The sequence below is a fragment of the Phaenicophaeus curvirostris genome, chromosome 26 (assembly GCF_032191515.1).
Source record: "Phaenicophaeus curvirostris isolate KB17595 chromosome 26, BPBGC_Pcur_1.0, whole genome shotgun sequence".
Classification (NCBI taxonomy): Eukaryota; Metazoa; Chordata; class Aves; order Cuculiformes; family Cuculidae; genus Phaenicophaeus; species Phaenicophaeus curvirostris.
Genome location: NC_091417.1, coordinates 5,542,168 through 5,570,081, shown reverse-complemented (window position 1 = coordinate 5,570,081; position 27,914 = coordinate 5,542,168). Strand labels below are relative to the sequence as shown.

Below are 27,914 nucleotides of genomic sequence, written 5' to 3'. Positions count from 1 at the left end.
AAGGGATGAGACAGAAGCACAGGCTGGGATGCATCAGAATTTAATGAGTCAAAGGAGGGAAACGAGGCCAATGAGAGCAGAGACCTCAGTGCAGGCAGCAGCTTTAGCAGGGGAGGCACCTGGTGCCACAGTAGCGGCCACCAAAGCCAGACAAGCCAGAGAGGCCGAAGCCCCCAGAGTTGATGGGCACTCCCGCTTCACTGAGGATGCTGCCAACGGCAGCGGAGGTGGAGGATCCCACGGCGGTGTTCTGTGGGAAGGAGGTGAGGATGGGTCCAGGCAGGGTCACCACCACGGGAGAGGGCTGGATGACAACCCTGGAGTCCTGGCACTGCAGGTTACAGGGCTCATTGCAGCTGTTGGCCAGCGGGGTCGGGCCGCAGGGCTGGCAGGGCAGGCACGGGTTGTAGCAGGACATGGCTTGGGGCTGGAGCTGCACCTGGGAGAGAAACAGGGGAGAAAGAGCATTACAGGTGAGCAAAGAGCAGCCTTTAAAGCCACCGGGAATGAGCCATGAGAGGCCAAGCTGGAGAGGAAAGCTGTAGTTGTTGTAGGGAGACCAACGTCTTCTCCTTCTCTTTACCAAGAAGTTCCCCACCAAAAGAGACCAAGCTCAGGCAGAGCCCCGTCAAGTCCATCACTCACTGCAGGCAAGTCCCAGCCCATCTCCATGTCAGACTTTACGCCCCTTTCCCTCTCTCGTGATGGGCAGTGCCTTGACCCAGCGTAGGTCAAAGGGGTGGAAGTGCACTGAGAAATCCTGAGAAGGAAGAAGAAGAGTAGGCTGGGACAGGGCTTCAGACTCACCTTGTTCCCAAGGAGATGGAGGCGAGAGAACTGAATGAGAGAGTGAGAAGAAGGACCTGCTTTTATACTGCTCCATCACCGCCCCAGGCCAACACTCACTGCACGCAGGTAGTAATTTTCCTGCAGAGTCACCTCCAAAACAAAACAGCCTCCCTGGTGGCACAGGTTGGGGTTTTGCGTCTATCACTGACTCGCTTGAATTCCACATTCCTGAGATGATCAGTAGGACATGGAGGTGCCCTTGCCATAGGGGCATTCAGCCCCATGTGGGACATTCCACTGCAGACAGCACTTGCTCCTGGCTTGGCCTCACCCCAAAAGCCTGACACAAGGCAATTCCAACAGAACGTGATTCACCACGGGTAGAGAGAGTCTCTCCCAGGAATCTTGCCTGCTGAAGGCACTACTTTGCCCTCCTGGGATGAGTCCCAGTTCCCTCCATGTCTGCAGGGCAGGCAAGTGCATCACCTCCTTGGTGTCATCTGCGAGCTGCTTTCTGCTCTGGGTCCTTCTAATTGAATCCACTTTCTGAGCATGCCCAGGCACAGGACACTGCAGGGTCCTGGCATCCTCACTTGTTGGGGAAATGCAGGAAGATTCCTCCCCTCTCCAGTGGTGCTGGGTTCTTTTCCAGGCTGGGCAGGCTTTTTGTGTATGGGAAGGGAGGTTGTTCCGGACCCTTATTGCTCTTGGGCCTTGAAGTGACTCAGGTGGTGCCAGCTTTTCTGAGCTCTGTTTCACTGCACATCTGCCTGCATGGCATCCAACCTCATTCCAGCTTTGCCAACCTGTTCTTTTTAGGGTCAGCTGTGCATCTCCCGTCTTTTGCCCATGACACAATTGCTGGATCCTTGAGACTGGAAGGGCGTCCTGGAGACATTCCTTGCTCAGGTTCTCTCAATGACTGTGGGCACTTTCAAAGGGAGTTGACAGTGACCTTGTAGTGATGACAACCAACTTCCTCGGGTGCTTGGCATCAGGTTCCCTGTACTCACATGGACCTCTTGCTGCAAAGGTATTTTCAAACAATCACACTTCATTGCCGCAAAGCCAACATTTTCTTCATGCACGGGACCCCACCAACATGTGGGAGGCATCTTCTGCCCACAGGGACATGATTCATAGTGGGAAATTCTTGGGACTTCTATCCCGGCACATGAAAGGAGCCTGCATTGCAGACCAAGCATCTGAGAAACCAGGACATGAAATGACACATTGACGGACACCAAACCATGACCCGTGGCCACTAGGGAGGTTGTTTTGTTTTGGAGGTGACTCTGCAGGAAAATTACTGCCTGCGTGCAGTGAGTGTGAGCCTGGGGTGGTGCAGGAGCAGTATAAAAGCAGGTCCTTTTCATCACTCTCTCATTCCCTTCTCTCGCCTCCTTCTCCTTGGGATCAAGGTGAGTTTTCAGTCCTGTCATCTCCTACTTCTCTTCCACCTGTTCCTGCACTGGATTTCTAAACACATTCCTGCCCCTTTCATTTTACGCTTGGGTTTAGGGCTGTTTGTCATGGGAGAGGGATGGGTCTGAAGTTCTCGGAAGGAGAGGGGTTGCTGCTGGTCAAAGTTATCTCCTGAGCTGTGGGGATTTGCAGTCTGCCTGGGCTTGGTCCTTGTTGTCAGGGCTCTTTTGAGCTGAAGGGGATGTGAAGCCAGTGGGACTCCCAACACAACTTCCAGATTTCTTCTTCAGCTTATCTTTTGTCTCCCTCATAGCTGAGAGACAGAGGGTGCTCCTCACCTATGTCCCCTGTTTCTCTCTCCAGGTGCAGCTCCAGCCCCAAGCCATGTCCTGCTATAACCCGTGCCTGCCCTGCCAACCCTGCGGCCCGACCCCGCTGGCCAACAGCTGCAATGAGCCCTGTAACCTGCAGTGCCAGGACTCCAGGGTTGTCATCCAGCCCTCTCCCGTTGTGGTGACCCTGCCTGGACCCATCCTCACCTCCTTCCCGCAGAACACCGCCGTGGGATCCTCCACCTCCGCTGCTGTTGGCAGCATCCTCAGTGAAGCGGGAGTGCCCATCAACTCCGGGGGCTTTGGCCTCTCTGGCTTGTCTGGCTTTGGTGGCCGCTACTGTGGCACCAGGTGCCTCCCCTGCTAAAGCTGCTGCCTGCACTGAGGTCTCCGCTCACATCAGCCTCATTTCCCTCCTTTGACTTATTAAAGTTCTGATGCATCCCAGCCTGTGCTTCTGTCTCATTCTTTCCCCTGGAGTATCTCTCCCAGGATGGCCAGGGAAGGAGATGTCACTCAGGGTTGGTTTTGGGAGGAGGTTGTTGGGGATGGTTTTTTCAGTGATTGTCAACACAAGCTAGCATAGATTATGCCGAGTCTTACACTGAGTGATCCTCTCACTCCTGAAATTGTCTGGCTTTTTCAGCTGGAATGGAATTTCCTGATGTCATTCAGCGAGAACCTGTCCTGACTGTAGCGTTGTCCGGGGAGGAGCACAGGGCAGTGGCTGCCCTAATGTAGAACCACGTTATCATTGAATCATGGAGTGAGGTGGATTGCAAGAGCCTTTCCGATATCCTCTGTTCCAACTCTTTGGGCCTGAGCAGGAAGAGCTGTCATAGGATCAAGTTACTCAAAGCTCCATCGCACCTGCCCATGAACATTTACATAGATGGGTCATCCTGTCATTCTCCAGGAAAGCTTTTGCAGTGTCTGACCACCTTCATCATCATAAATATCTTCCTTATGTCCTAAACACATCTACGCTTTTGTGGTCCAAAACTGTTGCTTCTTGTGTCATTGCTATGGACCTTGATATAAAGTCCCTCCCAGTCTTTCTTACCGGCTCTGTCCAGACTCCAATGAGGTCTCCCCTGAGTTTTCCTTTCTCCAGGCTGAAAGACACCCATTCCTTTCGTGTATTTTGTAGGATGGATGATTCCTCTGTCCTTCCCTGGACCTGCCCTTTCTTGTGCTTGGACTGGACAATGAGCTCCAGGGGGTCTCTCAAAGTTACACTATAAGTAGAGAATTCCCTCTCTTGACCTGCTGCACCCATCTCTTAAAGAAGAGCGAGGCAACCATGAATTCTCAGAGCCCCTGACAATCAGGACCAGCTTTTTCTCAGGAGCTGCTGTTGAAGCGTCTGGGCTGGGCTACAAGTCCACATCTCTTTCCACTGTGCATCCTCCTGTGTGGAGGCCAGGGATGGGCAAACACTTGGGAGGGGACGCAAGCAGGACAGCCTTCCTAGATCTATCCAAGGTCTATCTCATGTCGCAGAACATCGCATTCAGCAATGAACTGTGGATGGTTTTCCAAAGCAGGTGCTCTTTGGAGACCGGCTGGACTTGGCTCTGCTCATATGAGGGGAAGGGGAATTGCTTTGCACCACTTGTTTTTCTTTTTTTTCCCTTTCCTTCCCGTCTATGTTCCAATCTCCACAAAAGGTATATTGTATTGTCCCACCACTCTGGGAAACAGGATCAAGATGACACAGGATGGTGAGTGCTGCATGCTGGTAAATTGACCACACAGGTTTTTGAAGGCAGGGAGAGATTGAGGCTGTGTGTGTGCAAGGGCTGGCCAGGAGCTCTCCAGAGCAGTGCGGACACCAGCAGCAAAGGCTGCCAAGAGCCTTGGAGCTCACGAAGGAGAGCGTCTGACCTGCTGCAGGACCCAGCTGGGCGAGATGACGTGTCCACCCCGAGCTCCAAGGGGCAGCTGTCTTGGGAGCAGCCAGCCCTGTCTCCCCACACATCCTTCAGCCCCTGACAAGCAGCAGCCCAAAACCAGGGTCAGGGAAAGGTGCTTTACTAGGAACCCCACCCAGAGAGCTGTGAATGCCAGCTCTGCTCCTGGACACTGAGGGATGTAATCAACAGCCTGTGCAAGATGAGAAGGGTATGGCCAGGATATTGATGGGAGTGAGGATCCCCCTGTGCTCAGTGGGTTTTCCTGAGAGCATCAAGAACAAAGCATGAGTTCTGGGCTGTAGTGGAAGAAAGACATTGACTGTATTTGGTGTGATTAGATGTTAGAGTCCAGGAAGGCGGAGGGTCTTGAGCACTTGGCTGTGGAAGATGCTGAAGCTTGCTGAGCTTTGAAAAGACAATGTTTTGAAGAGACACCTAAAATCACGGAGGGAGTAGCTCTGGCCATTTAAAAGGCTCAGAGCATTCTGTCTCGCCCACAAAGGCAGAGAACTTAGAAGGCTAAGGGTTATCCGTCTGATGCAGGGATACGTACACTAAAAGGAAGCATTTGTTCATAGCCACTGTACATCCACAGCCAACAACCCCCTCCCAGAACAACCCCAAGAAACATCACCCTCCCTGGACGTGTTGCCAGGAAATCTGCAGAGAAAAAGAGGAGACTGAAGTGCCGTCTGGGATGCATCAGAATTTTAATGATTAAAAAGGGGGAAACAAGTTCCCTCTGAGTTGTGATCCCTGTGCAGGGAGAACCAGGGGATGAGAAGAGACTTATCCTCATGTCTTTGGGACAGGGATGGCACCGAGTGTCCAACTGCCTGTCCCCCAGAGGGAGCAGGGCCATCAGGTCCTCTCACATGTGGTTTGTGGGGCTTACAGCCCCTGGGACACAAGAGAAAAAGGGCACGGGAGAGAAAGAAGAGAGTGGCAAAGGTGAAAGAGAGGCATGGGGTGTGCTTTGTGAGAGCCCAGGCTGGCCCCGTCCTTTTGAAAGGGGTGTTGGGGTTGCTCATCGCCTCCCAAAGCAAAAAACCCCTGCTCTATCCGTAGTGCAAGACGATCTATGGAGTCCATGGGGATCTCGAGGGGAAGGGATGAGACAGAAGCACAGGCTGGGATGCATCAGAATTTAATGAGTCAAAGGAGGGAAACGAGGCCAATGAGAGCAGAGACCTCAGTGCAGGCAGCAGCTTTAGCAGGGGAGGCACCTGGTGCCACAGTAGCGGCCACCAAAGCCAGACAAGCCAGAGAGGCCGAAGCCCCCAGAGTTGATGGGCACTCCCGCTTCACTGAGGATGCTGCCAACGGCAGCGGAGGTGGAGGATCCCACGGCGGTGTTCTGTGGGAAGGAGGTGAGGATGGGTCCAGGCAGGGTCACCACCACGGGAGAGGGCTGGATGACAACCCTGGAGTCCTGGCACTGCAGGTTACAGGGCTCATTGCAGCTGTTGGCCAGCGGGGTCGGGCCGCAGGGCTGGCAGGGCAGGCACGGGTTGTAGCAGGACATGGCTTGGGGCTGGAGCTGCACCTGGGAGAGAAACAGGGGAGAAAGAGCATTACAGGTGAGCAAAGAGCAGCCTTTAAAGCCACCGGGAATGAGCCATGAGAGGCCAAGCTGGAGAGGAAAGCTGTAGTTGTTGTAGGGAGACCAACGTCTTCTCCTTCTCTTTACCAAGAAGTTCCCCACCAAAAGAGACCAAGCTCAGGCAGAGCCCCGTCAAGTCCATCACTCACTGCAGGCAAGTCCCAGCCCATCTCCATGTCAGACTTTACGCCCCTTTCCCTCTCTCGTGATGGGCAGTGCCTTGACCCAGCGTAGGTCAAAGGGGTGGAAGTGCACTGAGAAATCCTGAGAAGGAAGAAGAAGAGTAGGCTGGGACAGGGCTTCAGACTCACCTTGTTCCCAAGGAGATGGAGGCGAGAGAACTGAATGAGAGAGTGAGAAGAAGGACCTGCTTTTATACTGCTCCATCACCGCCCCAGGCCAACACTCACTGCACGCAGGTAGTAATTTTCCTGCAGAGTCACCTCCAAAACAAAACAGCCTCCCTGGTGGCACAGGTTGGGGTTTTGCGTCTATCACTGACTCGCTTGAATTCCACATTCCTGAGATGATCAGTAGGACATGGAGGTGCCCTTGCCATAGGGGCATTCAGCCCCATGTGGGACATTCCACTGCAGACAGCACTTGCTCCTGGCTTGGCCTCACCCCAAAAGCCTGACACAAGGCAATTCCAACAGAACGTGATTCACCACGGGTAGAGAGAGTCTCTCCCAGGAATCTTGCCTGCTGAAGGCACTACTTTGCCCTCCTGGGATGAGTCCCAGTTCCCTCCATGTCTGCAGGGCAGGCAAGTGCATCACCTCCTTGGTGTCATCTGCGAGCTGCTTTCTGCTCTGGGTCCTTCTAATTGAATCCACTTTCTGAGCATGCCCAGGCACAGGACACTGCAGGGTCCTGGCATCCTCACTTGTTGGGGAAATGCAGGAAGATTCCTCCCCTCTCCAGTGGTGCTGGGTTCTTTTCCAGGCTGGGCAGGCTTTTTGTGTATGGGAAGGGAGGTTGTTCCGGACCCTTATTGCTCTTGGGCCTTGAAGTGACTCAGGTGGTGCCAGCTTTTCTGAGCTCTGTTTCACTGCACATCTGCCTGCATGGCATCCAACCTCATTCCAGCTTTGCCAACCTGTTCTTTTTAGGGTCAGCTGTGCATCTCCCGTCTTTTGCCCATGACACAATTGCTGGATCCTTGAGACTGGAAGGGCGTCCTGGAGACATTCCTTGCTCAGGTTCTCTCAATGACTGTGGGCACTTTCAAAGGGAGTTGACAGTGACCTTGTAGTGATGACAACCAACTTCCTCGGGTGCTTGGCATCAGGTTCCCTGTACTCACATGGACCTCTTGCTGCAAAGGTATTTTCAAACAATCACACTTCATTGCCGCAAAGCCAACATTTTCTTCACGCACGGGACCCCACCAACATGTGGGAGGCATCTTCTGCCCACAGGGACATGATTCATAGTGGGAAATTCTTGGGACTTCTATCCCGGCACATGAAAGGAGCCTGCATTGCAGACCAAGCATCTGAGAAACCAGGACATGAAATGACACATTGACGGACACCAAACCATGACCCGTGGCCACTAGGGAGGTTGTTTTGTTTTGGAGGTGACTCTGCAGGAAAATTACTGCCTGCGTGCAGTGAGTGTGAGCCTGGGGTGGTGCAGGAGCAGTATAAAAGCAGGTCCTTTTCATCACTCTCTCATTCCCTTCTCTCGCCTCCTTCTCCTTGGGATCAAGGTGAGTTTTCAGTCCTGTCATCTCCTACTTCTCTTCCACCTGTTCCTGCACTGGATTTCTAAACACATTCCTGCCCCTTTCATTTTACGCTTGGGTTTAGGGCTGTTTGTCATGGGAGAGGGATGGGTCTGAAGTTCTCGGAAGGAGAGGGGTTGCTGCTGGTCAAAGTTATCTCCTGAGCTGTGGGGATTTGCAGTCTGCCTGGGCTTGGTCCTTGTTGTCAGGGCTCTTTTGAGCTGAAGGGGATGTGAAGCCAGTGGGACTCCCAACACAACTTCCAGATTTCTTCTTCAGCTTATCTTTTGTCTCCCTCATAGCTGAGAGACAGAGGGTGCTCCTCACCTATGTCCCCTGTTTCTCTCTCCAGGTGCAGCTCCAGCCCCAAGCCATGTCCTGCTATAACCCGTGCCTGCCCTGCCAACCCTGCGGCCCGACCCCGCTGGCCAACAGCTGCAATGAGCCCTGTAACCTGCAGTGCCAGGACTCCAGGGTTGTCATCCAGCCCTCTCCCGTTGTGGTGACCCTGCCTGGACCCATCCTCACCTCCTTCCCGCAGAACACCGCCGTGGGATCCTCCACCTCCGCTGCTGTTGGCAGCATCCTCAGTGAAGCGGGAGTGCCCATCAACTCCGGGGGCTTTGGCCTCTCTGGCTTGTCTGGCTTTGGTGGCCGCTACTGTGGCACCAGGTGCCTCCCCTGCTAAAGCTGCTGCCTGCACTGAGGTCTCCGCTCACATCAGCCTCATTTCCCTCCTTTGACTTATTAAAGTTCTGATGCATCCCAGCCTGTGCTTCTGTCTCATTCTTTCCCCTGGAGTATCTCTCCCAGGATGGCCAGGGAAGGAGATGTCACTCAGGGTTGGTTTTGGGAGGAGGTTGTTGGGGATGGTTTTTTCAGTGATTGTCAACACAAGCTAGCATAGATTATGCCGAGTCTTACACTGAGTGATCCTCTCACTCCTGAAATTGTCTGGCTTTTTCAGCTGGAATGGAATTTCCTGATGTCATTCAGCGAGAACCTGTCCTGACTGTAGCGTTGTCCGGGGAGGAGCACAGGGCAGTGGCTGCCCTAATGTAGAACCACGTTATCATTGAATCATGGAGTGAGGTGGATTGCAAGAGCCTTTCCGATATCCTCTGTTCCAACTCTTTGGGCCTGAGCAGGAAGAGCTGTCATAGGATCAAGTTACTCAAAGCTCCATCGCACCTGCCCATGAACATTTACATAGATGGGTCATCCTGTCATTCTCCAGGAAAGCTTTTGCAGTGTCTGACCACCTTCATCATCATAAATATCTTCCTTATGTCCTAAACACATCTACGCTTTTGTGGTCCAAAACTGTTGCTTCTTGTGTCATTGCTATGGACCTTGATATAAAGTCCCTCCCAGTCTTTCTTACCGGCTCTGTCCAGACTCCAATGAGGTCTCCCCTGAGTTTTCCTTTCTCCAGGCTGAAAGACACCCATTCCTTTCGTGTATTTTGTAGGATGGATGATTCCTCTGTCCTTCCCTGGACCTGCCCTTTCTTGTGCTTGGACTGGACAATGAGCTCCAGGGGGTCTCTCAAAGTTACACTATAAGTAGAGAATTCCCTCTCTTGACCTGCTGCACCCATCTCTTAAAGAAGAGCGAGGCAACCATGAATTCTCAGAGCCCCTGACAATCAGGACCAGCTTTTTCTCAGGAGCTGCTGTTGAAGCGTCTGGGCTGGGCTACAAGTCCACATCTCTTTCCACTGTGCATCCTCCTGTGTGGAGGCCAGGGATGGGCAAACACTTGGGAGGGGACGCAAGCAGGACAGCCTTCCTAGATCTATCCAAGGTCTATCTCATGTCGCAGAACATCGCATTCAGCAATGAACTGTGGATGGTTTTCCAAAGCAGGTGCTCTTTGGAGACCGGCTGGACTTGGCTCTGCTCATATGAGGGGAAGGGGAATTGCTTTGCACCACTTGTTTTTCTTTTTTTTCCCTTTCCTTCCCGTCTATGTTCCAATCTCCACAAAAGGTATATTGTATTGTCCCACCACTCTGGGAAACAGGATCAAGATGACACAGGATGGTGAGTGCTGCATGCTGGTAAATTGACCACACAGGTTTTTGAAGGCAGGGAGAGATTGAGGCTGTGTGTGTGCAAGGGCTGGCCAGGAGCTCTCCAGAGCAGTGCGGACACCAGCAGCAAAGGCTGCCAAGAGCCTTGGAGCTCACGAAGGAGAGCGTCTGACCTGCTGCAGGACCCAGCTGGGCGAGATGACGTGTCCACCCCGAGCTCCAAGGGGCAGCTGTCTTGGGAGCAGCCAGCCCTGTCTCCCCACACATCCTTCAGCCCCTGACAAGCAGCAGCCCAAAACCAGGGTCAGGGAAAGGTGCTTTACTAGGAACCCCACCCAGAGAGCTGTGACTGCCAGCTCTGCTCCCGGACACTGAGGGATGTAATCAACAGCCTGTGCAAGATGAGGAGAATGTGCTCAGGATATTGATGGGAGTAAGGATCCCACTGTGGTCAGTGGGTTTTCCTGAAAGCATCAAGAACAAAGCATGAGTTCTGGGCTGTAGTGGAAGAAAGACATTGACCGTATTTGGTGTGATTAGATGTTAGAGTCCAGGAAAGCGGAGGGTCTTGAGCACTTGGCTGTGGAAGAGAGGCTGAAACTTGCTGAGCTTTGAAAAGACAATGTTTTGAAGAGACACCTAAAATCACGTAGGGAGTAGCTCTGGCCATTTAAAAGGCTCAGAGCATTCTGTCTAGCCCACAAAGGCAGAGAACTTAGAAGGCTAAGGGTTATCCGTCTGATGCAGGGATACGTACACTAAAAGGAAGCATTTGTTCATAGCCACTGTACATCCACAGCCAACAACCCCCTCCCAGAACAACCCCAAGAAACATCACCCTCCCTGGACGTGTTGCCAGGAAATCTGCAGAGAAAAAGAGGAGACTGAAGTGCCGTCTGGGATGCATCAGAATTTTAATGATTAAAAAGGGGGAAACAAGTTCCCTCTGAGTTGTGATCCCTGTGCAGGGAGAACCAGGGGATGAGAAGAGACTTATCCTCATGTCTGTGGGACAGGGATGGCACCGAGTGTCCAACTGCCTGTCCCCCAGAGGGAGCAGGGCCATCAGGTCCTCTCACATTGGGTTTGTGGGGCTTACAGCCCCAGGGACACAAGAGAAAAAGGGCACGGGAGAAAAAGAAGAGAGTGGCAGAGGTGAAAGAGAGGCATGGGGCGTAATTTGTGAGAGCCCAGGCTGGCCCCGTCCTTTTGAAAGGGGTGTTGGGGTTGCTCATCGCCTCTCAAAGCAAAAAATCTATGCTCTATCCCTAGTGCAAGACCATCTATGGAGTCCATGGGGACCTCCAGGGGAAAGGATGAGACAGAAGCGCAGGCTGGGATGCGTCAGAACTTTAATGAGTCAAAGGAGGGAAATGAGGCCCATGAGACCAGGGACCTCAGTGCAGGCAGCAGCTTTAGCAGGGGAGGCACCTGGTGCCACAGTAGCGGCCACCAAAGCCAGACAAGCCAGAGAGGCCAAAGCCCCCGGAGTTGATGGGCACTCCCGCTTCACTGAGGATGCTGCCAACAGCAGCGGAGGTGGAGGATCCCACGGCGGTGTTCTGTGGGAAGGAGGTGAGGATGGGTCCGGGCAGGGTCACCACCACTGGAGAGGGCTGGATGACAACCCTGGAGTCCTGGCACTGCAGGTTACAGGGCTCATTGCAGCTGTTGGCCAGCGGGGTCGGGCCGCAGGGCTGGCAGGGCAGGCACGGGTTGTAGCAGGACATGGCTTGGGGCTGGAGCTGCACCTGGAGAGAAACAGGGGAAAAAGAGCATGAAGGGTGAGCAAAGAGCAGCCTTTAAAGCCACCGGGAATGAGCCATGAGAGGCCAAGCTGGAGAGGAAAGCTGTAGTTTTTGTAGGGATACCAATGTCTCCTCCTTTTCTTTACCCAGAAGTTCCCCACCAAAAGAGACCAAGCTCAGGCAGAGCCCCGTCAAGTCCATCACTCACTGCAGGCAAGTCCCAGCCCATCTCCATGCCAGACTTTACGCCCCTTTCCCTCTCTCGTGATGAGCAGTGCCTTGACCCAGCGTAGGTCAAAGGGGTGGAAGTGCACTGAGAAATCCTGAGAAGGAAGAAGAAGAGTAGGCTGGGACAGGGCTTCAGACTCACCTTGTTCCCAAGGAGATGGAGGCAAGAGGAGTGAATGAGAGAGTGAGGAGAAGGACCTGCTTTTATACTGCTCCTGCACCGCCCCAGGCCCACACTCACTGCACGCAGGCAGTAATTTTCCTGCAGAGTCACCTCCAAAACAAAAAGTCCTCCCTAATGGCACATGTTGGGGTTTTGTGTCCATCACTGACTCCCTTTAATTCCGCATTTCTGAGATGATCAGTAGGACATGGAGGTGCCCTTGCCAGAGGGGCATTCAGCCCCGTGTGGGACATGGTACTGCAGACAGCACTTGCCCCTTGGCTTGGCCTCACCCCAGAGGCTGACACAAGGCAAATCCAACAGGAGAATGTGATTCACAATTTGTAGGGAGAGTCTCTCCCAGGAATCTTGCCTGCTGAAGGCACTACTTTGCCCTCCTGGGATGAGTCCCAGTTCCCTCCATGTCTGCAGGGCAGGCAAGAGCATCACCTCCTTGGTGTCATCTGCGAGCTGCTTTCTGCTCTGGGTCCTTCTAATTGAATCCACTTTCTGAGCATGCCCAGGCACAGGACACTGCAGGGTCCTGGCATCCTCACTTGTTGGGGAAATGCAAGAAGATTCCTTCTGTCTCCAGTGGTGCTGGGTTCTTTTCCAGGCTGGGCAGGCTTTCTGTTTATGGGAAGGGAGGTTGTTCTGGACCCTTCTTGCTCTTGGGCCATGAAGTGACTCAGGTGGTGCCAGCTTTTCTGAGCTCTGTTTCACTGCACATCTGCCTGCATGGCATCCAACCTCATTCCTGCTTTGCCAACCTGTTCTTTTTAGGGTCAGCTGTGCATCTCCCGTCTTTTGCCCATGACCCAATCACTGGATCCTTGAGGCTGGAAGGGCGTCCTGGAGACATTCCTTGCTCAGATGCTCTCAAAGACTGTGGGCACTTTCAAAGGGAGTTGACAGTGACCTTGTAGTGATGGCAACCAACTCCATCAGGTGCTTGGCATCAGGTTCCCTGCTCTCACAAGGACCTCTTGCTGCAAAGGTATTTTCAAACAATCACACTTCATTGCCGCAAAACCAACATTTTCTTCACGCACGGGACCCCACCAACATGTAGGAGGCATCTTCTGCCCACAGTGACATGATTCATAGTGGGAAATTCTTGGGACTCTCATCCCGGCGCATGAAAGGAGCCTGCATTGCAGACCAAGCATCTCAGAAACCAGGACATGAAATGACACATTGATGGACAACAAACCACGACCCGTGGCCACTAGGGAGGCTGTTTTGTTTTGGAGGTGACTCTGCAGGAAAATTACTGCCTGCGTGCAGTGAGTGTGAGCCTGGGGTGGTGCAGGAGCAGTATAAAAGCAGGTCCTTTTCATCACTCTCTCATCCACTCCTCTGGCCTCCTTCTCCTTGGGAACAAGGTGAGTTTTAAGCCCTGTCACCTCCTTCTTCTCTTCCGCCTCTTCCTCCTCTTCCTCCACTGCATTTCTGAACACATTACTACCTGTTTCGTCCTGTTCTTGGGTTTGGGGATGTTAGTGATGGAAGAGGGAGGAGATAGAAAGTGTGAGATGGAGAGGGGTTGTAATTGGTCTGAAGTGTCTCTGGAGCTGTGGGTACATTGGGGTCTGACTGGGCTTGGTCGTTGTTGTCAGGGCTCTTTTGAGCTGAGAGGGATGTGAAGCCAGTGGGACTCCTGACACAACTTCCAGCATTCTTCTCCAGCTCGTCTTTTGTCTCCCTCATGGATGAGAGAGAGTCTGCTCCTCGCCCATTTTGCCTTCTCACTGCTCTGTTTCTCCCTTTCCTCTCTCCAGGTGCAGCTCCAGCCCCAAGCCATGTCCTGCTACAACACGTGCCTGCCCTGCCAGCCCTGCGGCCCGACCCCGCTGGCCAACAGCTGCAATGAGCCCTGTAACCTGCAGTGCCAGGACTCCAGGGTTGTCATCCAGCCCTCTCCCGTGGTGGTGACCCTGCCCGGACCCATCCTCACCTCCTTCCCACAGAACACCGCCGTGGGATCCTCCACCTCCGCTGCTGTTGGCAGCATCCTCAGTGAAGCGGGAGTGCCCATCAACTCTGGGGGCTTTGGCCTCTCTGGCTTGTCTGGCTTTGGTGGCCGCTACTGTGGCACCAGGTGCCTCCCCTGCTAAAGCTGCTGCCTGCACTGAGGTCTCTGCTTGCATCGGCCTCATTTCCCTCCTTTGACTTATTAAAGTTCTGATGCATCCCAGCCTGCGCGTCTGTCTCATCCTTTCCCCTGGAGTTGCTCTCCCAGGATGGCCAGGGAAGGAGATGTCACTCAGGGATGGTTCTGGGAGGGGGTTGTTGGGGATGGCTTTTGTCAGTGATTGTCAACACAAGCTTGTGTAGATTATGCCGAGTCTTGCACTGAGTGATCCTCTCACTCCTGAAATTGTCTGCCTTTTTCTGCTGGAATGGGATTTCCTGATTTCATTTGGCAAGAACCCGTCCTGACTGTAGCGTTGTCCAAGGGAGGAGCACAGGGCAGTGGCTGCCGTAGTGTAGAACCACTTTTTCATTGAATCATGGAGTGAGGTGGATTACAAGAGACTTCCAAAGACCTCCATTCCAACTCTCTGGCCCTGGGAAGGGAGAGCTCTCACTGGATCATGATACAGAAAGTTCCATCATACCTGCCCATGAACATTTACATAGATGGGTCATCCTGTCATTTTCCGGGAAAGCTTTTCCCATGTCTGACCACCTTCATCATCATAAATATCTTCCTTATGTCCTAAACACCTCTACGCTTTTGTGGTCCAAAACTGTTGCTTCTTGTGCCATTGCTATGGACCTTGATATAAAGTCCCTCCCAGTCTTTCTTACCGGCTCTGTCCAGACTGCAGTGAGGTCTCCCCTGAGCTTTCCTTTCTCCAGGCTGAAAGACACCCATTCCTTTCGTGTACTTTGTAGGATGGATGATTCCTCTGCCCTTCCCTGGACCTGCTGTAAGAGGCTTAAGTCTTTCGTGTGCTTGGACTGGACAATGAGCTCCAGGGGGTCTCTCAAAGTTACACTATAAGTAGAGAATTGCCTCTCTCGACCTGCTGCACCCATCACTTAAAGGAGAGCGAGGCAACCATGAATTCTCAGAGCCCCTGACAATCAGGACCAGCTTTTTCTCAGGAGCTGCTGTTGAAGCGTCTGGGCTGGGCTACAAGTCCACATCTCTTTCCACTGTGCATCCTCCTGTGTGGAGGCCAGGGACGGGCAAACACCTGGGAGGGGACGCAAGCAGGACAGCCTTCCTAGATCTATCCAAGGTCTATCTCATGTCGCAGAACATCGCATTCAGCAATGAACTGTGGATGGTTTTCCAAAGTAGCTGCTCTTTGGAGACCAGCTGGACTTGGCTCTGCTTATATGAGGGGAAGGGGAATTGCTTTGCACCACTTGTTTTTCTTTTCTTTTCCTTTTCCTTCCTATCTACGTTCCAATCTCCACAAAGGTATCTTGTATTGTCCCACCACTCTGGGAAACAGGATCAAGATGACACAGGATGGTGAGTGCTGCATGCTGCTAAATTGACCACACAGGTTTTTGAAGGCAGGGAGAGATTGAGGCTGTGTGTGTGCAAGGGCTGGCCAGGAGCTCTCCAGAGCAGTGTGGACACCAGCAGCAAAGGCTGCCAAGAGCCTTGGAGCTCACGAAGGAGAGCGTCTGACCTGCTGCAGGACCCAGCTGGGCGAGATGACGTGTCCACCCCGAGCTCCAAGGGGCAGCTGTCTTGGGAGCAAGCAGCCCTGTCTCCCCACACATCCTTCAGCCCCGGACAAGCAGCAGCCCAAAACCAGGGTCAGGGAAAGGTGCTTTAGCAGGAACCCCACCCAGAGAGCTGTGACTGCCATCTCTGCTCCCAGACAGTGAGGGATGTAATCAACAACCTGTGCAAGATGAGGAGAATGTGCTCAGGATATTGATGGGAGTGAGGATCCCACTGTGCTCAGTGGGTTTTCCTGAAAGCATCAAGGATAAAGCATGAGTTCTGGGCTGTAGTGGAAGAAAGACATTGACCGTATTTGGTGTGATTAGATGTTAGAGTCCAGGAAGGCGGAGGGTCTTGAGCACTTGGCTGTGGAAGAGAGGCTGAAGCTTGCTGAGCTTTGAAAAGACAATGTTTTGAAGAGACACCTAAAATCACGGAGGGAGTATCTTTGGCCATTTAAAAGGCTCAGAGCATTCTGTCTCGCCCACAAAGGCAGAGAACTTAGAAGGCTAAGGGTTATCCGTCTGATGCAGGGATACGTACACTAAAAGGAAGCATTTGTTCATAGCCACTGTACATCCACAGCCAACAACCCCCTCCCAGAACAACCCCAAGAAACATCACCCTCCCTGGACGTGTTGGCAGGAAATCTGCAGAGAAAAAGAGGAGACTGAAGTGCCGTCTGGGATGCATCAGAATTTTAATGATTGAAAAGGGGGAAACAGGTTCCCTCTGAGTTGTGATCCCTGTGCAGGGAGAACCAGGGGATGAGAAGAGATTTATCCTCATGTATGTGGGACAGGGATGGCACCAAGTGTCCAACTGCCTGCCCCGCAGAGGGAGCAGGGCCATCAGGTCCTCTCACATTGGGTTTGTGGGGCTCACAGCCCCTGGGACACAAGAGAAAAAGGGCACGGGAGAGAAAGAAGAGAGTGGCAGAGGGGAAAGAGAGGCATGGGGCGTGCTTTGTGAGAGCCCAGGCTGGTCCCGTCCTTTTGAAAGGGGTGTTGGAGTTAGTCATCGCCTCTCAAAGCAAAAAACCCCTGCTCTATCCGTAGTGCAAGATGATCTATGGAGTCCATGGGGACCTCCAGGGGAAGGGATGAGACAGAAGTGCAGGCTGGGATGCAGCGGAGCTTTAATGAGTCAAAGGAGGGAAACGAGGCTGATGAGAGCAGAGACCTCAGTGCAGGCAGCAGCTTTAGCAGGGGAGGCACCTGGTGCCACAGTAGCGGCCACCAAAGCCAGAGAGGCCGAATCCCCCAGAGTTGATGGGCACTCCCGCTTCACTGAGGATGCTGCCAACAGCAGCAGAGGTGGAGGATCCCACGGCGGTGTTCTGTGGGAAAGAGGTGAGGATGGGTCCAGGCAGGGTCACCACCACAGGGGAGGGCTGGATGACAACCCTGGAGTCCTGGCACTGCAGGTTACAGGGCTCATTGCAGCTGTTGGCCAGCGGGGTCGGACCGCAGGGCTGGCAGGGCAGGCACGGGTTGTAGCAGGACATGGCTCGGGGCTGGAGCTGCACCTGGGAGAGAAACAGGGGAAAAAGAGCATTACAGGTGAGCAAAGAGCAGCCTTTAATGCCACCGGGAATGAGCCATGAGAGGCCAAGCTGGAGAGGAAAGCTTTAGTTGTTATATGGATACGAATATCTTCTCCTTCTCTTTACCCAGAAGTTCCCCACCAAAAGAGACCAAGCTCAGGCAGAGCCCCGTCAAGTCCATCACTCACTGCAGGCAAGTCCCAGCCCATCTCCATGCCAGACTTTACGCCCCTTTCCCTCTCTCGTGATGAGCAGTGCCTTGACCCAGCGTAGGTCAAAGGGGTGGAAGTGCACTGAGAAGTCGTGAGAAGGAAGAAGAGGAGTAGGCTGGGACAGGGCTTCAGACTCACCTTGTTCCCAAGGAGATGGAGGCGAGAGGAGTGAATGAGAGAGTGAGGAGAAGGACCTGCTTTTATACTGCTCCATCACCGCCCCAGGCCCACACTCACTGCACGCAGGTAGTAATTTTCCTGCAGAGTCACCTCCAAAACAAAACAGCCTCCCTGGTGGTGCAGGTCGTGTTGTGGTGTCCATCACTGACTCCCTTGAATTCCGCATTCCTGAGATGATCAGTAGGACATGGAGGTGCCTCTGCCGGAGGGGAATTCATCCCTATGTGGGACATGGTACTGCAGACAACACTTGCTCCTGGCTTGGCCTCACCCCAAAAGGCTGACACAAGGCAAAACCAAAAGGAAAGCGTGATTCACCACGGGTAGAGAGAGTCTCTCCCAGGAATCTTGCCTGCTGAAGGCACTACTTTGCCCTCCTGGGATGAGTCCCAGTTCCCTCCTGGGATGAGTCCCAATTCCCTCCATGTCTGCAGGGCAGGCAAGTGCATCACCTCCTTGGTGTCATCTGCGAGCTGCTTTCTGGTCTGGGTCCTTCTAATTACATCTACTTTCTTAGCATCCCAGGCACAGGACACTGCAGGGTCCTGGCATCCTCACTTGTTGGGAAATTCAGGAAGATTCCTTCTATCTCCAGTGGTGCTGGGTTCTTTTCCAGGCTGGGCAGGCTTTTTCTGTATGGGAAGGGAGGTGGGCTCAGCCCTTAGTGCCTGGGAGAAGATGGTCCTGCATGGGACCTGAGGATGAGTCCCAGATGGCAGGGAGATGTTTTCTGCATACCTCTATTTGCACAGAGCATTCAGGAGACCTCCTCACTGCAACCCAATGTCTTTCACCTGGGAGAGGAGGCCTGTGTGTCCATTTCCTCCCACCTTCTACATCCCTGTTTGTTTCTCTGAGTGTTGTTCTGGACCCTTCTTGCTCTTGGGCCATGAAGTGCCTCAGGTGGTGCCAGCTTTTCTGAGCTCTGTTTCACTGCACATCTGCCTGCATGGCATCCTACTCTCATCTGGGCACATGAAAGGAGCCTGCATTGCAGACCAAGCATCTCAGAAACCAGGAAATGAAATGACAGCATTGACGGATACCAAACTACGACCCGTGACCACTAGGGAGGCTGTTTTGTTTTGGAGGTGACTCTGCAGGAAAATTACTGCCTGCGTGCAGTGAGTGTGGGCCTGGGGTGGTGCAGGAGCAGTATAAAAGCAGGTCCTTCTCCTCACTCTCTCATTCACTTCTCTGACCTCCATCTCCTCTGGAACAAGGTGAGTCTGAAGCCCTGTCATCTTCTCTTCCTCCTGTTCCTACACTGGATTTCTAAACACATTCCTGCCCCTTTCATCCTGTGCTTGGTTTTGGGGCTGCTTGTCATGGGAGAGGGAGGGTGCAGAACGTGTGGGATGGAGAGGTGTTGTGGTCGGTCTGAGGTGTCTCCTGAGCTGTGGGTGATTTTCGTTCTGCCTGCGCTTGGTCCTTGTTGTCAGGGCTCTTTTGAGCTGAAGGGATTTTGAAGCCAGTAGGACTCCCAACACAACTTCCAGCTTTCTTCTCCAGCTCATCTTTTGTCTCCCTCATGGTTTAGAGAGTGAGGCTGCTCCTCACTCATTTCCCTTGCTCACTGCTCTGTTTCTCCCTTTCCTCTCTCCAGGTGCAGCTCCAGCCCCAAGCCATGTCCTGCTACAACACGTGCCTGCCCTGCCAGCCCTGCGGCCCGACCCCGCTGGCCAACAGCTGCAATGAGCCCTGTAACCTGCAGTGCCAGGACTCCAGGGTCTTCATCCAGCCCTCCCCGGTGGTGGTGACCCTGCCCGGACCCATCCTCACCTCCTTCCCACAGAACACCGCCGTGGGATCCTCCACCTCCGCTGCTGTTGGCAGCATCCTCAGTGAAGCAGGAGTGCCCATCAACTCCGGGGGCTTTGGCTTGTCTGGCTTGTCTGGCTTTGGTGGCCGCTACTGTGGCACCAGGTGCCTCCCCTGCTAAAGCTGCTGCCTGCGCTGAGGTCTCTGCTTGCATCGGCCTCATTTCCCTCCTTTGACTTATTAAAGTTCTGATGCATCCCAGCCTGTGCTTCTGTCTCATCCTTTCCCCTGGAGTTGCTCTCCCAGGATGGCCAGGGAAGGAGATGTCTCTCAGGGATGGTTCTGGGAGGAGGTTGTTGGGGATGGTTTTGTCTGTGATTGTCAACACAAGCTTGTGTAGATTATGCCGAGTCTTGCACTGAGTGATCCTCTCACTCCTGAAATTGTCTGGCTTTTTCAGCTCTGATGGAATTTCCTCATGTTATTCAGAAACAACCATTGGCTTTTTTGGGCACTGCTTTTTTCCTCCTTGCAAAACTCAACAGAGCGATTCAAGTTAACAGGAGGGAATGTGGTACTGATAGGACTTTGCCACTGCCTTTCCAGGAGAGGCCGGAGAACCCGTCCTGTCATGAATATTGTCGAAGGGAGAAGGCACTACAGTGTCTGTCATTGTGCAGAATCCCGTTGCCATTGAATCATAGAGTAGGATGGATTTCAAGAGCCTTTCAAAGGTCGTCTGGTCCAGGTGTCTTGCCATGTGCAGGGAAAGATGTCATTGGATCACATTTGTGGTCCAAAACTGTTGCTTTTTGTCCCATCTCTACAGGCCTTTATAAAAAGCCCTCCCGATCTTTCTTACCAGCTCTGTCCAGGCTGCAATGAGGTCTCCTCTGAGCTTTCCTTTCTGTAGGTTGAAAGATGCCATTCCCTTCCCATACTTTGTAGGGTGGATGATTAATCCGTCATTCCTTGGACCTGCTCTAAGAGGCCCAAGTCTTTCTTCTGCTTGAACTGGACAAGGGGTCTCTCGAAGTTACACTGTAAGTAGAGAATTGCCTCTCTCGACCTGCTGGCCATGCTGTTTTGATGCAACCCATTTTATGGTTGATTTTCTGGCTGTTACACTGGGCTTGGTTGAAGCTGTGGAGTCGAACGTGGACCATTTCTCATTCCTGCCTGGATTGCATCCCTCCTCTCAGGCGTATCAGCTGTACCCTCCAACCTTGAGCTGTTGACTGTACCATTTTTCAGTACTTCCGAAGTGTTCAAGGATTCCTGTCACTTAAAGGAGAGTGAGGCAACCATGAATTGTTAGAACCTCTGACCGTTGGGCCCAGCTTTTTCTCAGGAGTTGCTGTTGACGCGTCTGGGCTGTGACAAGTCCACCTCTCCCCACTGTGGAGGGAAAGGATGGGCAAGCACCTGGGAGGGGACACAAGCAGGACAGTGTACCTGAATATATCCCAGGTCTATTCTGTGCTATAAAACATCACGTTCAGCAATGAACAGTGGGTGATCTTTCCAAAGTAGATGCTCTGTGGAGAGTGGCTGGGCATGGCTCTGCTGATGTGAAGGGGAGGTGAATTGCTTTGCACCTCTTGCAGTGAGCAGCAGTGATTGTCAACACAAGCTAGCTGAGTCTTGCACTGAGTGATCTTCTTACTCCTGAAATTGTCTGGCTTTTTCAGTTGGGATGGAATTTCCTGATGTCATTCAGCGAGAACCCGTCCTGACTGTAGCGTTGTCCAGGGAAGGAACACAGGGCAGCGGCTACCTTAGGGTGGAACCACGTTGTCATTGAATCACGGAGTGAGGTGGATTGCAAGAGACTTCCAAAGACCTTCTGTTCCAACTCTCTGGCCCTGGGCAGGAAGAGCTCTTACTGGATCATATTACAGAAAGTTCCATCACACCTACTCATGAAGATTTACATAGATGGGCCATCCTTTCATTCTCCAGGAAAACATTTCCAGTGTCTGACCACCTTCATCATCATTAATATCTTCCTTATGTCCTATATACATCTACCCTTTTGTGGTCCAAAACTGTTTTTCATTGTCCCACTTCTGTGGGCCCTGACAAAAATTCCCTCACGGTCTTTCTTACCAGCTCTGTCCAGACTCCAATGAGGTCTCCCTTGAGTTTTCCTTTCTCTAGGCTGAAAGATGCCCATTGCCTTCCCGTACTTTGTAGGATGGATGATTCCTCCATCCTTCTCTGGACCTGCTCTAAGTGGCCCAAGTCTTTCTTGTATTAGGACTGGACCATGAGCTCCAGGGAGTCTCTCGAAGTTACACTATAAGTAGAGAATTGCCTCTCTCGACCTGCTGGCCACGCTATTTCAATGCAGCCCAGTTTATGGTTGGCTTTCTGGCTGTTACACTGGGCTTGCTTGAAGTTGCGGAATTGAACATGGGACCATTTCTCATTCCTGCCTGGATTGCATCCCTCCTCTCAGGCGTATCAGCTGTACCCTCAGCTTGGTGTCATGCGCAGACTCGCTGAGGGTGTGCTCAATCCCTCTCTCTGTGTTCCTGATGAAGCTGTTGGACAATACTGGTCCAAGTATGGACCCTGGAATGACACCACTAATGGCCAGTTTCCTCTTCTACCTTGAGCTGTTGACTGCACCTCTTTCAATGCCACCGAAGTGTCCAAGGATACCTGTCACTTAAAGGACAGCGAGGTAACCATGAATTCTCAGAGCCCCTGACCATTGGGCCCAGCTTCTTCTCAGGAGATTCTGTTGAAACATCTCAGCTGTGACAAGTCCACCTCTCTGTCCACTGTGCATCCCCCTCTGTGGAGGTCAGTGATGGGCAAGCACCTGGGAGGGGCCACAAGAAGGACAGCCTTCCTAGATCTATCCAAGGTCTATCTCATGTCACAGAATATCATGTTCAGAAATGAAATGTGAGTGGTCTTTCCAGAGTATCTGCTCTTTGGAGACTGGCTGGGCATGGCTCTGCTGACGTGCAGGGAAGGTGAATTGCTTTGCAACTCTTGCTTCTTTGTCTATTGTCCCTTCCCTGTCCCAGTCTCCACTCAAAGATATTTTTCAGTCTTGCCTTTAAACTTGTCCCTCCAACACACTGGGACACAGGATCAAGATGACACAGGATAGTGAGTGCTGCATGTTGGTAAATTGACTACAACAGGTTTTGGAAGGCAGGAAGTGATTCGGGGCACGAATGGCAGTGGGTGCAGACTGAGTGTCTACAAGGGCTGGCCAGGAGTTCACCGGAGCAGTGCGGACACCAGCAGCAAAGGCTGCCAGGAGCTTTGCAGACCAAAAAGGAGAGCTGCTGACCTGCTGCAGGACCCAGCTGGGTGAGATGACATGTGTCCATCCTGAGCTCCAAGGGGCAGCTGTCTTGGGAGCAGCCAGCCCTGTCTCCCCACACATCCTTCAACCCCTGACAGGCAGCAGCCCAAAAGCAGGGTCAGAGAAAGATGCTTGAGCAGGAACCACACCGAGGGAGCTGTGCATGCCACCTCTGCTCCTGGACAATGCAGACTCTCATAAAGAGCTTTGGTTAGCTGAGAAAAGTGTAGCCAGGAGATCGATGGGAGCGGTGATTTGACTGTGCTCAGTGGTTTCCTGAGAGCATCAAGAACAAAGCATGAGTTCTGGGTTGTAGTGGTAGAACAACCTTGACCTTGTTGGGGGTGCTTAGAGGCTAGAGTCCAGGAAAGTGAAGGGTCTTGAGCAATTGGCTGAGGAGGAGAGGTTAAAATCTGCTGAGCTTTGAGAAGACAATATTTTGAAGAGACACCTAAAATCACGTATGGATGAGCTCTGGCCTCAGAACATTCAGTCTAGCCCACTGAATCTAGCCCCCATATGAAGAGAATTCAGAAGGCTAAGCATCATCCGCCTGATGTGTTGATATGTACACTCAAAGCAAACGTGTTCATGGCAACTGCACAACCATGGCCACCAAACCCCTCCCAGAACAACCCCAAGCAACATCTCCCTCCCTCGACATGTTGGGAGAAAGTCTGCAGAGAAGAAGAGGGGACAGAAGCACCATCTGGGATGCATCAGAATTTTAATGAGTAACAAGGAGGAAACAATTTCCCTCTTGGTGGTGATCCCTTTGTAGGGAGAACCAGGGTAAAAGGGGAGACACCCTCAATGCTGTGGGACAGAGATGCCATCACGTGCTCAACTACCTACCCCCCTAGAGGGAACAGGGCCAGCACGTCTTCTCACACTGGCTTTGTGGGGCTTACAGCCCCAGGGACACAAGAGGAAAAGGACATGGGATGGAAAGAAGAGAGTGGCCGAGGCGAAAGGCAGGCATGGGCCATGCTTTGGAGTGCTCAGGCTGGCCCCGTCCTTTTGAAAGGAGTGTTGGGGTTGCTCAGCGCCTCTCAAAGCAACAAGCCCATGCTCTGTCCCTAGTGTGGGACCATCTTGGGAGTCCATGGGGACCTTCCCCAGGGCCATGGGCAGCAGCTTTAGCAGGGGAAGCATCTCCTGCCACAGTAGCGGTCACCAAAGCCAGACAAGCCAGAGAGGCCAAAGCCCCCGGAGTTGATGGGCACTCCCGCTTCACTGAGGATGCTGCCAACAGCAGTGGAGGTGGAGGATCCCACGGCGGTGTTCTGTGGGAAGGAGGTGAGGATGGGTCCAGGCAGGGTCACCACCACCGGGGAGGGCTGGATGACAACCCTGGAGTCCTGGCACTGCAGGTTACAGGGCTCATTGCAGCTGTTGGCCAGCGGGGTCGGGCCGCAGGGCTGGCAGGGCAGGCACGGGTTGTAGCAGGACATGGCTTGGGGCTGGAACTGTACCTGGAGAGGAACAGGGGAAAAAGAGCATGATGAGTGAGCGAAGAGCAGACTGTGAAGCCAATGGGAATGAGCCACGAGAGGCCAATCTGGAGAGAAAAGCTTTAGTTGTGTTAGGGAGACCAATGTCTTCTCCTTCTCTTTACCCAGAAGTTCCCCAACAAGAGGGACCAAGTCCAGTTAGAGCCCCGTGAAATCCACCACTGGTTGCAGCCAAGTCTCAGTCCATCTCCATGCCAGAGTTTGTGGCATTACCCTCTCTCATAGGACAAAGGGTTGGAAGTGCTCTGTGAAATCCTGAGGAAGAAGAGGAGGAGGAGGATGGGACAGGGCTTCAGACTCACCTTGTTCCAAAGGAGATGGAAGTGAGAGAAGTGAATGAGAGAGTGAGGAGAAGGACCTGCTTTTATACTGCTCCATCACCGCCCCAGGCCCACACTCACTGCACGCAGGCAATAATTTTCCAGCAGAGTCATCTCCAAAACGAAAAGTCCTCCCTAATGGCACATGTTGGGGTTTTGTGTCTATCACTGACTCCCTTTAATTCCACATTCCTGAGATGATCAGTAGGACATGGAGGTGCCCTTGCCAGAGGGGGATTCAGCCCCATGTGGGACATGGTACTGCAGACAACACTTGCTCCTGGCTTGGCCTCACCCCTTGGCTGACACAAGGCAAATCCAAAAGGAGAGTGTGATTCACAATTTGTAGGGAGGGTCTGTCCCAGGAATCTTGCCTACTGTACACACTGCTTTGCACTCGTGAGATGAGTCCCAATTCCCTCCATGTCTGCAGGGCAGGCAAGTGCATCACCTCCTTGATGTCATCTGAGAGCTGCTTTTGTAATCTGGGTTCTCCTAATTATATATATATAATATATTAATTCCTGAGCGTCATCAGGCACAGGATACTGCAAGATCCTGGCATCCTCACTTGTCGGGAAATGCAGGAAGATTCCTTCCATCTCCAGTGGTGCTGGGTTCTTTTCCAGGCTGGGCAGGCTTTTTGTGTATGGGAAGGGAGGTGGGCTCAACCCTTACTGCCTGGGAGAAGATGGTCCTGCATGGGACCTGAGGATGTGTCCCAGATGGCAGGGAGATGTTTTCTGCATCCCTTACTTTCTTTGTACAGAGCATTCAGGAAAGCTCCTCACTGCAACCCAGCCTCTTTCACCAGGGAGAGGAGGCCTGCGTGTCCATTCCCTCCATCCTTCTACGTCCCTGTTTGTTTCCCTGACTATTGTTCTGGACCCTTCTTGCTCTTGGGCCATGAAGTGACTCAGGTGGTGCCAGCTTTTCTGAGCTCTGTTTCGCTGCGCATCTGCCTGCATGGCGTCCAACCTCATTCCAGCCTTGCCAACCTGTTCTTTTTAGGGTCAGCTGTGCATCTCCCATCTTTTGCCCATGACCCAATCACTGGATCCTTGAGGCTGGAAGGGTGTCCTGGAGACATTCCTTGCTCAGGTGCTCTCAATGACTGTGGGCACTTTCAAAGGGAGTTGACAGCAACCTTGTAGTGATGACAACCAACTCCCTCGGGTGCTTGGCATCAGGTTCCCTGCACTCACATGGACCTCTTGCTGCAAAGGTATTTTCAAACAATCACACTTCATTGCCACAAAGCCAACATTTTCTGCATGCACGGGACCCCACCAACATGAAGGAGGAATCTTCTGCCCACACTGACATGATTCAGAGTGGGAAATTCTTGGGACTCTCATCCCGGCACATGAAAGGAGCCTGCATTGCAGACCAAGCATCTCAGAAACCAGGACATGAAATGACAGCATTGACGGACACCAAACCATGACCCATGGCCACTAGGGAGGCTGTTTTGTTTTGGAGGTGAGTCTACCGGGAAATTACTGCCTGCGTGCAGTGAGTGTGAGCCTGGGGTGGTGCAGGAGCAGTATAAAAGCAGGTCCTTCTCCTCACTCTCTCATACAATTCTCTCGCCAACTTCTCTTTGGGAACAAGGTGAGTTTTAAGCCCTGTCACCTCCTTCTTCTCTTCTTCTTCCTCCTCTTCCTCCCACGGATTTCTAAACACATTCCTGCCCCTTTTGTCCTGTGCTTGAGTTTGGTGCTGTTTGTCATGGGAGAGGGAGGAGGTAGAAAGTGTAGGATGGAGAGGGCTTGTAACTGGTCTGAGGTTACTGGTCTCCTGAGCTGTGAGTGATTTTCGATCTGTCTGGGGTTTGGTCCGGTTGTCAGGGCTCTTTTGAGATAAAGGGGATGTGAATCCAGTGGGACTCCTGACAAAACTTCCAGCTTTCTTCTCCAGCTCATCTTTTGTCTTCCTCATGGATGAGAGAGATTCTGTTCCTCGCCCATTTTGCCTGCTCACTGCTCTGTTTCTCCCTTTCCTCTCTCCAGGTGCAGCTCCAGCCCCAAGCCATGTCCTGCTACAACCCGTGCCTGCCCTGCCAGCCCTGCGGCCCGACCCCGCTGGCCAACAGCTGCAATGAGCCCTGTAACCTGCAGTGCCAGGACTCCAGGGTTGTCATCCAGCCCTCCCCAGTGGTGGTGACCCTGCCCGGACCCATCCTCACCTCCTTCCCACAGAACACCGCCGTGGGATCCTCCACCTCCGCTGCTGTTGGCAGCATCCTCAGTGAAGCGGGAGTGCCCATCAACTCCGGGGGCTTTGGCCTCTCTGGCTTGTCTGGTTTTGGTGGCCGCTACTGTGGCACCAGGTGCCTCCCCTGCTAAAGCTGCTGCCTGCACTGGGCTCTCTGCTCTCATCGGCCTCATTTCCCTCCTTTGACTCATTAAAGTTCTGATGCATCCCAGCCTGTGCTTCTGTCTCATCCTTTCCCCTGCAGATTCTCTCCCAGGATGGCCAGGGAAGGAGATGTCACTCTGGGATGGTTCTGGGAGGGCTTTGTTTTGGTTTGTTTTGTCAGTGATTGTCAACAGAAGCTTGTGTAGATTATGCCGAGTCTTGCACTGAGTGATCCTCTCACTCCTGAAATTGTCTGCCTTTTTCAGCTGGAATGGAATTTCCTGATGTCATTCTGCAAGAACCCATCCTGACTATAGCGTTGTCCAAGGGAGCAAAACAGCGATGCAGTGGCTGCCTCAGTGTAGAACCATGTTGTCATTGAATAATGGAGTGAGGTAGATTGCAAGAGACTTTCAAAAATACTCTGCTCCAACTCTCTGGCCCTGGGCAAGAAGACCTTGTACAGGATCATGTTATAGAATGTTCCATCACACCTGCCCATGAAGATTTACATAGATGGGCCATCCTTTCATTCTCCTGGAAAAATTTTCCAGTGTCTGACCACCTACATCAACATAAATGTCTTCCTTATGTCCTAAACATTTCTAGCATTTGTGGTCCAAAACAGTTGCTTCTTGTGCCATTGCTATGGGCATGGATATAAAGTCCCTCCCAGTCTTTCTTACCGGCTCTGGCCAGACTCCAATGAAATCTCCCTTGAATTTTCCTTACACGAGGCTGAAAGACGCCCATTCCTTTCGTGCACTTTGTAGGATGGATGATTCCTCTGTCCTTCCCTGGACCTGCTGTAAGAGGCCCAACTCTTCCTTGTATTAGGACTGGACAATGAGCTCCAGGGTGTCTCTCAAAGTTACACTATAAGTAGAGAATTGCCTCTCTTGACCTGCTGGCCACACTATTTCAATGCAGCCCAGTTTATGGTTGGCTTTCTGGTTGTTACACTGGCCTTGGTTGAAGTTGTGGAGTCGAACATGGGACCATTTCTCATTCCTGCCTGGATTGCATCCCT

General features: G+C 52.6%; 6 protein-coding genes and 2 pseudogenes across 8 annotated transcripts; 4 read left to right on the top strand and 4 right to left on the bottom strand.

Annotated features, from left to right (window-relative positions):
- Window positions 1-56: 56 nt before the first annotated feature.
- On the bottom strand, window positions 57-1,847 carry LOC138731044 (feather keratin 1-like; annotated as a pseudogene).
- Window positions 1,848-2,188: 341 nt separating this feature from the next.
- Window positions 2,189-2,988, top strand: LOC138731067 (feather keratin 1-like). The gene is made up of 2 exons (XM_069876768.1): window positions 2,189-2,210; window positions 2,578-2,988. Exon 2 carries the CDS (start codon window positions 2,599-2,601, stop codon window positions 2,911-2,913), a length of 315 nt encoding a protein of 104 aa, XP_069732869.1. The 5' UTR covers window positions 2,189-2,210; window positions 2,578-2,598; the 3' UTR covers window positions 2,914-2,988.
- A 2,637-nt stretch (window positions 2,989-5,625) lies between these two features.
- On the bottom strand, window positions 5,626-7,416 carry LOC138731043 (feather keratin 1-like; annotated as a pseudogene).
- Window positions 7,417-7,757: 341 nt separating this feature from the next.
- LOC138731317 (feather keratin 1-like) lies at window positions 7,758-14,226 on the top strand. Of its 3 annotated transcripts, none has more exons than XM_069877168.1 (2): window positions 7,758-7,779; window positions 8,147-8,554. In XM_069877168.1, exon 2 carries the CDS (start codon window positions 8,168-8,170, stop codon window positions 8,480-8,482), a length of 315 nt encoding a protein of 104 aa, XP_069733269.1. In that variant the 5' UTR covers window positions 7,758-7,779; window positions 8,147-8,167; the 3' UTR covers window positions 8,483-8,554. The 3 variants fall into 3 exon arrangements, with proteins under 3 accessions (XP_069733269.1, XP_069733271.1, XP_069733270.1); XM_069877170.1 differs by lacking the exon at window positions 8,147-8,554 and adding an exon at window positions 13,750-14,226 and having other exon boundaries at window positions 7,760-7,779; XM_069877169.1 differs by lacking the exons at window positions 7,758-7,779; window positions 8,147-8,554 and adding exons at window positions 13,334-13,353; window positions 13,750-14,225.
- On the bottom strand, window positions 11,211-13,678 carry LOC138731042 (uncharacterized). Its single transcript, XM_069876735.1, has 3 exons — window positions 13,553-13,678; window positions 11,948-12,100; window positions 11,211-11,580 (listed from the first exon to the last, which is right to left on the bottom strand). Exons 1-3 carry the CDS (start codon window positions 13,676-13,678, stop codon window positions 11,245-11,247), a joined length of 615 nt encoding a protein of 204 aa, XP_069732836.1. The 3' UTR covers window positions 11,211-11,244.
- A 2,637-nt stretch (window positions 14,227-16,863) lies between the features above and the next one.
- Window positions 16,864-17,579, bottom strand: LOC138731324 (feather keratin B-4-like). Its single transcript, XM_069877178.1, has 2 exons — window positions 17,559-17,579; window positions 16,864-17,190 (listed from the first exon to the last, which is right to left on the bottom strand). The coding sequence occupies exon 2, from the start codon at window positions 17,167-17,169 to the stop codon at window positions 16,864-16,866; it is 306 nt and encodes a 101-aa protein (XP_069733279.1). The 5' UTR covers window positions 17,170-17,190; window positions 17,559-17,579.
- On the top strand, window positions 17,574-19,542 carry LOC138731041 (feather beta keratin-like). Its single transcript, XM_069876733.1, has 2 exons — window positions 17,574-17,600; window positions 19,207-19,542. Exons 1-2 carry the CDS (start codon window positions 17,574-17,576, stop codon window positions 19,540-19,542), a joined length of 363 nt encoding a protein of 120 aa, XP_069732834.1.
- A 7,014-nt stretch (window positions 19,543-26,556) lies between these two features.
- LOC138731040 (feather keratin 1-like) lies at window positions 26,557-26,871 on the top strand. The gene has a single exon (XM_069876732.1). It carries the CDS (start codon window positions 26,557-26,559, stop codon window positions 26,869-26,871), a length of 315 nt encoding a protein of 104 aa, XP_069732833.1.
- Window positions 26,872-27,914: the final 1,043 nt, after the last annotated feature.